The sequence below is a fragment of the Helianthus annuus genome, chromosome 1, assembly GCF_002127325.2.
Source record: "Helianthus annuus cultivar XRQ/B chromosome 1, HanXRQr2.0-SUNRISE, whole genome shotgun sequence".
NCBI lineage: Eukaryota > Viridiplantae > Streptophyta > Magnoliopsida > Asterales > Asteraceae > Helianthus > Helianthus annuus.
This window is the reverse complement of record NC_035433.2, coordinates 16,707,105-16,720,901: the sequence shown is the minus strand read 5'-3', so window position 1 is coordinate 16,720,901 and position 13,797 is coordinate 16,707,105. Positions and strand designations below refer to the sequence as shown.

The window sequence follows — 13,797 nt, the reverse complement described above, 5'->3', positions numbered from 1 at the left end:
GAAACACGGGGAGTATTCTGGGAGATTCCAGGGCAGATTGGACACTCGGGGTGTGTCCATTACCATTTCGGGAAATCCCCAACGGTGCAAACGGAAACTCAAAATTGGGCAACCTAGACTCCCCAAACACCCAAACTCCCTTAATGAAAGTTAATCACTCTTAAATAACAACGTGTTGGCACTATTGGTATTCCCGTACCATTAACCGAACACGTTAAATAACTGACATTGACTGGCACGCGAACCGGTGCCCGGAAGCCAAACTGAAAACTAATACTACCCTGACCTCCATCACTATACCCGTATCCCATAGACTCAATCTGGGGTGAAAACTCCTGACCAAATCCAAGTTATAACCATTACCGACTTAGATACTGATTTGAGTCCTTACTTGCATGTGTGCTATTAAAGCTGATTTCGTTGATTAAAAACTTTTTAGCCGAGACTACTATTTGCACTGTGAGTTCCCTTCCCCCACTTTTAACAATATGTGATCAAACCGGAATCACTAGGGAAGAAGATATCGGTATCTTAGAAAAACCATATATGATTAGTAAAGAATCGGAACATGAGAAGTTCAAAACAATATTCTTGAATGAATATTTTGAAAGCCTGAATATATCGACAAATGAACCAGACTAGAATGTTTTAATACTTCAAGCAATGTCATTCAAGGAGTTTCAAGACTGTAAGGCACTCCTTGATATGCTGGATGATGAAGAGTATGTTATGAAATACAAGTATTATCTCGAAAACAAGTTTAATGATATGGTTGATTGGTTTCTCAAGGAGAAATTAGAAATCACCACAAGACCACTACTTGCGTATGCATCGGACAACCGAAAAATATGTCTCTTAGACCTGTACATGGCTGTCAAAAAAGAGAGTGGACACCGAAGGATTACTGAAAACAATATGTGGGCAATGATTGCCAAGGATCTAGGTTTTGATTATGATGATGGAGAGTATTTGAGGCTGATATATGCTATGTATTTGGACGTGCTGATTTACCATTATAAAAACAAGTCAACTCAAGAAAAGGTGCATGAGAAAGAGGAGGTCAAGACGGTGGTTGATCCAAGACGAAGCAGGAGTGAAGAAGACAGAATGTTAGGAAATGAAGCATATCAATCGGAAGGCAACTCAAAGAATGAAGATACTGCTGGGAAGGAGACTGAGCACTACGCGTTTTTCGCCGGCAACGATTGGCAAGGAATCAAAAGGCTGCATACTAGGAGGAGGTTCAACTTCAATCGAGCAAAAGCAGCCGTGGATGATGCCAACAAAAGTGTGTTAATGCACTCTCACAAACATAATTATGTTTAGGGGAGTGTATTAGAACGTATAAACATAATTATTTTTATATATATTCGAATAGTTATGTATATAACTTAGCCTATTTGACTTAAATTTGTATGTATGTTATAACCGATACATTCGAGTGGTTATGTTGGTTGGGAGGCACTGGTTCAAAGGGTGGTTTTCCCTCCAAATTTATCCGCTCTCAACTGTCACTTATGAGTTCATATATATATATATGTGTGTGTGTGTGTGTGTGTGTGTGTGTGTGTGTGTGTCTTGCCGGCAATAATAATCGGCACCAAGACAATTTCCAACTTCCAAATTGTCCATACTCTCGTTACTGCACATTGATCAACAAACACTTAATCATGAAACCAACAATTCATGATGCTTCCGCTGCAAATCGTTTTGATGTTCAACAAAGTGGTATCAGAGCCACTAACGAAAGCGATGCAGATCTAAGGCCAACTTCGTCCACATTACCGTGTAAACACTGTTCCGATGAGAAGACAGAATGAAGATGGTTGCAGAGGCGGGGTTATTACTGCAACAAACCCGGTCACCAAATCTTAACAGGTAAGATGAAAGAAAACGATGAGGGAACCCAACTGATTCGTCTGGCAATTGACACCGGAATGCAGCAACAACAAAATGCAGATCTTGATCATCAAAGCGATAAAAACACGGAGTATATTGTGGTCGGCACCGATGGAGGATTCTGGTCAGAGATGTGGTACGTAAGTAAAACCCTCAAACATCATTATTCTGGCAATTTAGATATGTTTAAACGAATAAAAAACATGTCTACTGTTGAAACAAAAACTGGAGAAAATCAATTTTTCTTCATAAGGGGTATAGGGGTCGTCGAAGTCATGTCTGGGTCGGAAAAGGTTCGTATTCAGAGTGTATTCTACACTCCGGATATAGATAGAAATGTGCTAAGTCTAGATTAGTTAATCACTCAAGGTTTCACGGTGAAATTCATCGTAGATAAGTGCAAGTTATTTCCCATGTTTAGTATTCCTTTGATTAACAAGAAAAGTGATCAAACCGGAATGACTAGGGAAGAAGAGATCGGTATCTTAGAAAAAAAATATATGATTAGTAAAGAATCGGAACATGAGAAGTTCAAAACAGAATTCTTGAATGAATATTTTGAAAGTCTAAATATATCGACAAACGAACCAGACTGGAATGTTTTAATACTTCGAGCAATGTCATTCAAGGAGTTTCAAGACTGTAAGGCACTCCTTGATATGCTGGATGATGAAGAGTATGTTATGAAATACAAGTATTATCTCGAAAACAAGTTCAATGATATGGTTGATTGGTTTCTCAAGGAGAAATTAGAAATCACTACAAGACCACTACCTGCGTATGCATCGGACAACCGAAAAATATGTCTCTTAGATCTGTACATGGCTGTCAAAAGAGAGGGTGGACACCGAAGGATTACTGAAAACAATATGTGGGCAATGATTGCCAAGGATATAGGTTTTGATTATGATGAAGTAGAGTATATGAGGCTGATATATGCTATGTATTTGGACGTGCTTATTTACTATTATAAATACAAGTCAACTCAAGAGAAGGTGCATGAGAAAGAGGTGGTCAAGACGGTGGTTGATCCAATACGAAGCAGGAGTGAAGGAGACAGAATGTTAGGAAATGAAGCAGATCAATCGGAAGGCAACTCAAAGAATGAAGATACTGCTGGGAAGGAGGCTGAGCACTACGTTTTTTTCACCGGCAACGATTGTCAAGGAATCAAAAGGCTGCATACTAGGAGGAGGTTCGACTTCAGTCGAGCAAAAGTAGCCGTGGATGATGCCAACAAAAGTGTGTTAATTCACTCTCACAAACATAATTATGTTTAGGGGAGTGTATTAGAACGTATAAACATAATTATTTTTATATATATTCGAATACTTATGTATATAACTTAGCCTATTTGACTTATATTTGTATGTATGTTATAACCGATACATTCGAGTGGTTATGTTGGTTGGGAGGCACCGGTTCAAAGGGTGGTTTTCCCTCCATGTTTAACCGCTCTCAACTGTAACTTATGAATTCATATATATATATAGGGAGAAGATCATGCGAGAACCACCTCTTATTGTGAGAACCGCGAGAACCAATGTGAACACACCAAAAATGCCTAAAAATAGCTAAAAATCACACAAAAATTTTTTTTTGAATTTTTTAATATTTTTTATAAAAAAATCGCTACTTTTCGAAGCCAATTTTTTTTTTAAATTTTTTTTTGGCTTCTAAAAGTAGCGATTTTAACATGAAAAATATTAAAAAATTCAAAAAAAAATTTTTAGATTTTTTTAGGTTTTTTGGGGGTTTAGTTTTTAGCATTTTAGCTTGGGGGGGGGTTATGTTTTTGTTTTGGGGGGGGGGGGGGTTAGGTTTTTTTTTGGGAAGGGGGTGGGGGGTTTTAGGTTTTTTTTTTGGGGGGGGGGTGGGGGTTAGGTTTTTTTAGCTATTTTAGGTTGTGTTCACATTGGTTCTCAAGGTTCTCACAATAAGGGTGGTTCTCACATGAGCCCCTCCCTATATATATATATATATATGTCTTGCCGGCAATAATAACCGGCACCAAGACAATTTCCAACTTCCAAATTGTCCATACTCTCGTTACTGCACATTGATCAACAAACACTTAATCATGAAACCAATAATTCGTGATGCTTCCGTTGCAAATCGTTTCGATGTTCAACAAAGTGGTATCAGAGCCACTAACGAAAGCGATACAGATTTGAGGCCAACTTCGTCCACATTACTATGTAAACACTCTTCCGATGAGAAGAGAGAACGGGGATGGTTGTAGAGGCGGTGTTATTACTGCAAAACACCCGGTCACCAAATCTCAACATGTAAGATGAAAGAAAACGATGAGGAAACCCAACTTATTCGTCTGGCAATTGACACCGGAACGCAGCAACAACAAAATGCAGATCTTGATCATCAAAGCGATCAAAAAATGGAGTATATTATGGTCGGCACCGATGGAGGATTCTGGTCAGATATGTGGTACGTAAGTAAAACCCTCAAACATCATTATTCTGGCAATTTAGATATGTTTAAACGAATAAAAAGCATGTCTAGTGTTGAAACAAAAACTGGAGAAAATCAATTTTTCTTCATAAGGGGTATAGGGGTCGTCGAAGTCATGTCTGGGTCGGAAAAGGTTCGTATTCAGAGTGTATTCTACACTCCGGATATAGATAGAACTGTGCTAAGTCTAGATCAGTTAATCACTCAAGGTTTCACGGTGAAATTCATCGGAGATAAGTGCAAGTTATTTCCCACGTTTAGTATTCCTTTGATTAACAAGAAAAGTGATCAAACCGGAATGACTAGGGAAGAAGAGATCGGTATCTTAGAAAAACAATATATGATTAGTAAAGAATCGGAACATGAGAAGTTCAAAACAATATATCGACAAACGAACCAGACTGGAATGTTTTAATACTTCAAGCAATGTCATTCAAGGAGTTTCAAGACTGTAAGGCACTCCTTGATATGTTGGATGATGAAGAGTATGTTATGAAATACAAGTATTATCTCGAAAACAAGTTCAATGATATGGTTGATTGGTTTCTCAAGGAGAAATTAGAAATCACCACAAGACCACTACCTGCGTATGCATCGGACAACCAAAAAATATGTCTCTTAGATCTGTACATGGCTGTCAAAAGAGGGGGTGGACACCGAAGGATTACTGAAAACAATATGTGGGCAATGCTTGCCAAGGATATAGGTTTTGATTATGATGAAGGAGAGTATGTGAGGCTGATATATGCTATGTATTTGGACGTGCTTATTTACTATTATAAATACAAGTCAACTCAAGAGAAGGTGCATGAGAAAGAGGAGGTCAAGACGGTGGTTGATCCAAGATGAAGCAGGAGTGAAGGAGACAGAATGTTAGGAAATGAAGCAGATCAATTGGAAGGCAACTCAAAGAATGAAGATACTGCTGGGCAGGAGGCTGAGCACTACGCGTTTTTCGCCGGCAACGATTGGCAAGGAATCAAAAGGCTGCATACTAGGAGGAGGTTCGACTTCAATCGAGCAAAAGTAGCCGTGGATGATGCCAACAAAAGCGTGTTAATGCACTCTCACAAATATAATTATGTTTAGGGGAGTGTATTAGAACGTATAAACATAATTATTTTTATATATATTCGAATAGTTATGTATATAACTTAGCCTATTTGACTTATATTTGTATGTATGTTATAACCGATACATTCGAGTGGTTATGTTGGTTGGGAGGCACCGGTTCAAAGGGTGGTTTTCCCTCGAAATTTAACCGCTCTCTAATGTCACTTATGAATTCATATATATATGTCTTGCCGGCAATAATAACCGGCACCAAGACAATTTCCAACTTCCAAATTGTCCATACTCTCGTTACTGCACATTGATCAACAAACACTTAATCATGAAACCAACAATTCATGATGCTTCCGCTGCAACTCGTTTCGATGTTCAAGAATGAAGATTGTAACCAAAGAAACTATCATAATTATCCTTAATTATTAAATAAATACAAGTATTACAATAATTGTATATCAAGCATGGTGTCCTTTAATTGTTCTTATATTGATAGAAACGTATGCAAGTGAGGATCGATTCACTGAGATAACTTGTCCTCATTAAGTGTTATAACTTGCCCTCCTAAGTGGTACGTGTCAAGATACTGATAACTTGTCCTCATTAAGTGTTATAACTTGCCCTCCTAAGTGGTACGTGTCAAGATACTGCTTAATGTATTAGGTTACTATCCACATCACAACATTTTACAAGTTTTTATACAAAACCCAGGTAAGCCTCTCTTCTTATTCTTACCAACCTTTGATGTGATACACAACACTAGTTCAACTATATTCAAAACTAACCAAAATCTTTATATATTTAATATAAATGGCAGGTTTAGATATAGAGTCTACAAACTATTTAAATAACCAGTGGGATTTCTCTGCGTTTCACACTGAAAATTCGATCATTATCAGTTTGTAACAGTACCGCCACTCTCTATAGCGAACGAAAGGAAAAAAAAAACAAAAACTAAAGTGGTAATATGCCTAAAAGTATACCAACTCATGTTTTACATTGATCGAAACTATAAAAAAGAATGTCAATATCAGTGCGATTGTAACACCACAACCGACGACGAAAATGTCGGGGCGTCACGTAACTAGATTGTCCAAAAGCACATAATAACTAAATTAAAGTTTATATATTGCATTAATCAAATTTAAATATCCAAAACAACAAAACACTTGTTCAAACAAACAGGACAAACTCGAACAAACAAGGTCCAATTTAAGTTTAAACTAAAGCAAAATCTAAGTGGGCTATGTGATAGCATGTCTTAGCATCATCAAATATTATCACCTGAAACATGTATAAAATCAAGTGTCAGCCATAAAAAAGTTGGTGAGAACATAGGGTTTAAGCATAAATGAAGTATAAACAGTATTTCATTTCATATGGTATATGTGTAAAATCTAAACAACGAAATATAATAGCATATATGGATACTAAGTGGGCACATTCAAACCTTGTGAAGACTGCTTGTGTGAATTCCAACATGGTGGAACCCATAAAAAAAATAATAAAACAAAATGAGGATACACAGTTTCGATCATTACCAAAAGCCCTTCTTGTAACACAACAAAACCAAGGAGTGGGAATTAGGTGTCAAACCTATAGCGCTATAATCTACAACCGGTCGGTTTGATCATTGTCAATGAATGTACACGTGTTAAGTAAATCACATATTGTAGTACAAGTTTGCAATTAGATATTTAACAAGCCATAATGTAAATTGAAAAGTAAAAAACTATAATTGTAAACATGAATCACCCCAAAAATAAAAACTGAAAAAGAGTACTATACACTCACCTTAGGTGCAAGTGAAATCAACAAGCTGCAAAAAGTATGGTGTCGAGAGTATTCCCAAGTGTTACTTAATTGATAAAAGCTTAGTTTGTAAATGAACCCAAGTTGATGTGTAAAGAATATTAGGCTATAGGGTGTGGTCATGACTCTCATAACCACCATGACCCTCCACGTCAGTGTTATGTCACCCACCTCTAATCCAACATCCAAAACCACTACCTTAAGGGCGTGGTCACGACCCAAACCATTAGCCCCTTATTTATTTTAGTTTATCTTTGTCTAAAGAAAAAGGAAATGATTTCTTGAAAAATGGAAAGGAGGACCATGGTTGTCATGGTTTAATCCATGCAAACCATGGTGGATCAAGAAAGGGATGGTGTAGCCTTCTATTCATGTTTCTAGGTGTCGAAGCATGTCCTAACCATGACCCCCACACCCTTTAGCCTTAGGCTTATAGGAAATTAGGGATTTTAGATTTTATTTGGAAATAACTAGGGTTTCATTTAAAGGATTTGTATTTATTTATTTGCAAAAGAAAATTAACAATTCTATGTTACAGATTGTGAAAAACAAGGTACTACATAACTAGCCATGAAAGATTGTAATTGTATTGGCTATAAGGGTGGTAGGAGTGGTTACTATTTGTGGAGTGGTAAACTTATTTTGTAACCAATAATGTTATATCATATCAAGTCTTCACTTCACTTCCTATTTTGCACTCAATCACTAGCAATGGTCAAATACATGAAGAGTGGTAAAAATTTAAAAAAAAAAGTTTGATTCGTTGAAAGGGGTTGGGGCCCACCATTAACCCCTCTCTCTCCCACCTCTCTCCTCTTCCCCACTCGGTGACTACTCACCGATCGGTAAACACCCCTCCCCGATGCCTTCCCCGAGACCACTCCATCCACCCTAAGAATGAAATATAATTGTTGGGGTTAAATACAGTGGCGAAGCTTGAAAATTTCCATCGAGGGGTCGGAAGTCACCGAACCTAAAAATTATATATAAGTAAAAAATTTATTTATAAAACCGGGGGGTCGAAAACGTATATACCTGAAAAATTCTACAGGAAACGTACATATATAACACTATTGAGCGAAAAGTTCGGGGGGTCGGGCGCCCCTCCCGGCCCCTTGAAAGCTACGCCAATGGTTAAATAGATTAACACAAATCATAAGTGGAATCATTTGAAGGGGTAAAATTAAATAAAAAAGTTAGTTTTCCTTAAATAGGATAAGAATGAATCTCACTCTTTTATTTTTCAAATGAACAACTAAGATGAAAATACAGAGAAAAAAGAAAACTGTATGACATTCTTAGAAAAACTTATTTATTGACTTTTTATTTGCACATGTGAAGCACATTCATATTTCCCATTATTTTTTCAAACGTCTATAACTTTTTTATACAACAATATTTAAAAAAAAAAAACTAAACCATAAAATCGAGCATCTTTTTATTTGAGTACCATATTGCAATACAAAATATGACAACTAAGAAAACCAAAAAAATTGTGTTCTATTTTTATGTTATATAACATTTTTATGCTGAATTTTTTGTACTATATTTTTTTAGTAATTTTTTTGTACTAAACTTTTTATGCTATATTTTTTTTACTATATTTTTTGTGTTACATTTCTTTATACTAGAATTTTTGTGTTTTTTGTTTGAGAAAACAAAAGGGTGAGGTTTGTATTTTAGGACCAAAATACCTTTTGATCCTACTTATAAGAATTGTCACATGTTATCTTCATAATACTTCGTAAACTACTTATACAAAACTCACTTTTTAGTGAATTTTCCTCCATCATTTGAATAATCAAATAGTTATTTGATTACGTTAATAACAAAAATATCATTTAGCTGTTTTTAATCTTGTTAGGAAGAATAACCTATCCAAAATTAACTAGATAGATAATCGAGCTAAAAATGTTTTTTTATAAAGTTTTCCTAAGGAAATTGGATAAGTTCAAGATACAGTTAATCGAAATCAACTAAAAAATATTCTTTTATATAATTTAATTAATTACTTTATGTCTTTAATTAATGAAAATGAAAAAAATAAACCTTGCCACGTAACAAGCTTTGAATGGAGAAGAGACTATTTATTAAATAATAAAAAAAAAAACTTATCACATGGACCATTTGAATGAAGAATGTATTGTTCATTAACTTGCTTTTTTAATATATAGGAGAATTGGAAACAGGTTTTAAGTTTTATTATATATTTATGAGTAAACTGCCATTTTGGTCCCTAAGGTTTGGTCACTTTTGTCATTTTAATCCAAAACTCAAACTTTTTAAATCTGGGTCCCTGTGGTTTCACTTTTATTGTCATTTTGGTCCAAAAATCAAATCACCTCTTATTTGACTATTAAAATCTAGTTATTTTGTCTTTTTTTTTCAGGGGCAAAATGGTCCATCTCAATTTATTATAACATATTACCCTCTTATACAAAAAGCAACTTCATTCATCACTTTACAACGCACCGTTTAAAAAGAAACAACCAAACAACTTGCCATTTAAATGGGACACAACGAAACCGACACACCTTCTGTAACACCCCGTGTTTTCGAATGTCAAAGTCAAAGTCAAAGTCCAAGTCAACTTTGACTTCTTTGACTGCTAATGTTCTTCTTACTTTTGTATTATGTGGAGTAAGTGTTGTATAAATGAAATGATCGAATGTTTAATCAATATGACCGAATTACGACTGTGAATAGTAGGAAGTAACAATGCGATAAAGTTAATCAATCAATAATCAAGCTAATCAGTTCATCAATCAAACTCGAGACTCGAATTATGTGAACTCTGGTACTGTTATACGTGTGTGTGTGCCTTATGTGTTACTTGTGCGTGTTTACTTATATGTTTGGTGTGGTATTTAAGCGAATCAATCGAAGATCGAATCGAAACTCGAAAAGCAATCGAACTCAATCGAACCCGACATCGAAATGTGAAATGCAGATGCTTGTATGTAGATATAGTGATTGGGACTGAAAGTAATTTGACTAGGAACCCTATCGTATTCGTACCGTCGTCCATCGAAATCGAAACATCGAAAATCATCACGAAATACTCAAAGTGTGTCGCGGATCGAACAGGAGACTTCCTGATCGAACAGGCCAGCCGATCGGCTAGCATCTTCCTAGCCGATCGAGCAGCCCATTCGATCGGAGCTCCTGGCCGATCGGCTGCCACTTTCCTCTTTTGGAGCCTATAAATAGGGCTGTCGTTGTCACACTTTCCATTTTTGGAAAGCTCTCACCGAACCAGTCTTCTTCTTTGTCACACCCCAACCGATGGCGGAAACATCGGGATGAGACGAAGTGTGTAGATTGTTCAAAACATCATAACACTATGTGACAATAATTAATTTAAATTCAAATTTCATTTCAAAACTAAAAGTCATACATGATTCAAAAGGAAATAACAACATTGTTTCAACAAGTAACATAACAAACAAAAGATAGAATATTCTAGGCGTGTATCTAGTCCACCCTAAACTTGTTTCATGAATCGTCCATACTTCAATAATCAACCTGCAACATGTATTAAAATAGAGTTTAAATGCAAAAGCAAAGAGCGAGTATACAAGTTTGTTTACATAGCATAATAGAATAAAACTCATATCCAACATGAACATAATAAAATAGTTTCAACGTGCTAGTTTACGTAGTCCAAGTGATAGCCCAAGTTTCCCAATACGTTTAAGTACCTAACCCAAAGTTTCACGGGAGGTTGATATGTCTCCTCCTAACAATACCCCAAAGTTAAATAAATATTATGGACGATTCATGAAACAAATTAATTTATTTAGATAATTTACTTCAATATTAACCCTTAAAGTTATAAAAGGAATTATAACGAATTGTTTATTGTTCTTGGAGTTTATTATAAAATAGAAAAGAATATTTATTTTATAATTTTACGGTTTATAAAGATTCTTGCAAGGTAAGAATTTTACATGAAAACTCGCTTAATTAGTAATGGATTTAAGAAATAAAGGTTTTAAAAGAACTTTTAAAAGAATAGAAATTATAAAGGTTTTATTAAAATATTTTATAAGTTTTGTCAAAATAACTATACATTTAGCTCTATTTCATAAAAATTAGTCGAATTTAATAGGTTTCGCTTTATAAAATTAACGCGTTTCGTTTTACAAAATTTTATGAAAAACGGGCAGAGTTTCCTCTGTTTTTGGACAATCCCGACAGCACAAGTTGTCGATATATAAGTCAGAACGCAACAATTCAATAATATATAAATAATAAGCGAATATTTTTATAAAGTTTGACGAATGCTTAAACAACATATAAACTATACACGACTACTTTTGTAAAATTGGCGAATTATTAAACAATATCTAAACTATATAAGACGGTTCAAACTCGGTTAGTATTTGCTAATAATTATACGAAACAATATAGACGAAACTTGTTTGTTTAGAGTTTTACCGAGTCTTGCGTTAAAGTTGACCGAGTTTGACCTTTTGACCGAGTTGACCCGAACGGAATAAAGCCCGAATCTTGAACCGAGACCCGAGGCAAAACTGAAACAAGAGGCGAATCAAGACCCAAACAATTCACATTCGAATCAAATCCAAAACTAAACCAAATAATATCGAATCCTCACCTGAACCGAGACAAGAACTGGAACCGAACAATGAACTAACTGATGTCGAGACCCGAACCAACAGATCTGAAAGTTGAACTGAACCGGAACGGATGTTGACCGAGGTGAACTGAAATCGAACGGGACCCGAACCCAAAACTGAGTTGAAATTTGAACGTCATCAGACTTGGATAAACATAGTCATCTTCAAATTTGCTGGAAATAAAGAAAAAAAAAGGAGGTGGTTACCGGAGGTCTGTCGGACCGAGACACAGACCGCCGCAGGCGGCTGCGCTCCGCCGTCTCCTCCACTGCCGGTCTCTCTCTCTCTTCAACCGTCTCTCTCTCTCCGCCCCCTTCTCTCTGTCTTGCCGCTGCCGGCCCTTGTCGCCGCTGAACGCCGCTGTGTGCGGCTGCCACGACCCTCGCGCCGCCATGGCCGCTGCTAAGTGTTGCCATGGTTGGTTGTTCCCCATCTCACGCGATCCTCTCTCTCTCTTGTGGCACTCTTTCTCCTCCGATTCTCTCTCTAGACAATCAGGTTATATGTGTGTGTGAGAGAAGCTAAGGATGGGGGATAGGGTTTTGAAGAAATGAGAAAGTGATCAGGGGATTTCTCTGTGTTTGTTTTATGTATATTTAGAGAAGGTAAAGGGGTTTGGATGAGATGAATAATTGATCAGAGAATTTTGGGAAGGAAATTAGATGGTGTCGACTGCAAAGAGAAAAACAAAATGAAAGGTGATTAGGGCTTCACTAGTGTTTTATATTTAGGGTTTAGTTGGTGGACTTTGGGCTTGGGCCCAAAGCCTACAAGCCCAAACTCTGCGTTTAAGTGGCCCGCGACTCTCTATGAGACCCGTTATCGCTACCGAACGTCGTGAAATGTTGTTAATTGCTATTTTAGGGTGATAAACATGTAAAATAGTGTCGGTAATCATTATTAATCGCGTAAGTTGCGTCGTCGTTTCTAGTCAGTTTTTTTTTGCTCTGATTTCGACTGTGATTAAAATAATATAAAAAGCGAAAACGTATTTCCTAAGAATATATAAATGCAGAATTACGAGACGTTACAGTCTCCCCTCCTTTAGGAAATTTCGTCCCGAAATTTATTCTGTAGGAAGACTTGAAAGGGTTTGGTAAAACGAAGAGGATTGTTTAAAATTGAGGCCTTTGGTGTTTGAGGCAACATAGAATAATTGGGGTATATGGTGAACGATTGATCTAATAACGATCATGATTTTAAGAATAGCATAAGTATCGGATGGACAAAAGTAGCGTGTTAAGAAGGAATTCTCGTCATGGATAATCGGACATAATGCCTTTGTGAGTTGTTTAAAGTTTGAATTAGGTCTAAAAGGTCTGCAAAACACTGAATTTCTCATGGCACGTTTTACGAAAGTTTGGTAACATGGTGAAAACACTTATATATAGGAAGTACCAGCGGCGTATCCACAATGTTTTGACCAGGTTACGTTCGTTTCGTTATTCGTGTCATGTTACGTTCCGTGTCTTACCATACGCAGCAGTACACTCTATGGTTCTCATGCGCTTATTACTATAATCCCGTGTGCACCCGCGATTATAACAATCGTCGCATGATCCGCATATCTTGTACTAGTTGCGTATGAATCAAGGTATGCATAAATTTTGAAAATAAGATTGCGAGTGTATAGAAAGGTAGCATATAAGCACATTTGTGTTCCAAATAGTATAAGACCAACGCAAGCGAATCCCTCGGGTTTCGCTCGCGTACAGGTGCGAACGTATAAATTTTGAGTATGAATAAAAACATAAGCATAGTATAAGCTTTAATATGAATACGCATGTGAGCATAACACAAACGTATGAATACGAGCACGATTACAAGTATAAACATAACGTGTACGGAAAATGTGAGTACAAATTCTAAGCATAAACGAATAAACGGGAGCATAAACATAAATCGTATAAAC

General features: G+C 36.4%; 1 protein-coding gene across 1 annotated transcript; it reads right to left on the bottom strand.

Moving 5' to 3' along the window:
• Positions 1-11,580: 11,580 nt before the first annotated feature.
• Positions 11,581-12,534, bottom strand: LOC118492525. The gene is made up of 3 exons (XM_035990662.1): positions 12,092-12,534; positions 11,864-12,001; positions 11,581-11,780 (listed from the first exon to the last, which is right to left on the bottom strand). The coding sequence occupies exons 1-3, from the start codon at positions 12,299-12,301 to the stop codon at positions 11,697-11,699; spliced, it is 432 nt and encodes a 143-aa protein (XP_035846555.1). The 5' UTR covers positions 12,302-12,534; the 3' UTR covers positions 11,581-11,696.
• Between the last annotated feature and the right edge of the window lie 1,263 nt (positions 12,535-13,797).

Excerpts from the sequence above, each read along its gene's own strand:
- LOC118492525 (XM_035990662.1), bottom strand. The coding sequence starts at position 12,301 with ATGGCAACACTTAGCAGCGGCCATGGCGGCGCGAGGGTCGTGGCAGCC. Across the intron at positions 12,002-12,091 it reads CTCGGTCCGACAGACCTCCG|TTTTGGGTTCGGGTCCCGTT; the intron begins GTAACCACCTCC and ends ATTTCAACTCAG. Across the intron at positions 11,781-11,863 it reads CAGTTCTTGTCTCGGTTCAG|TTTTGCCTCGGGTCTCGGTT; the intron begins GTGAGGATTCGA and ends CTCTTGTTTCAG.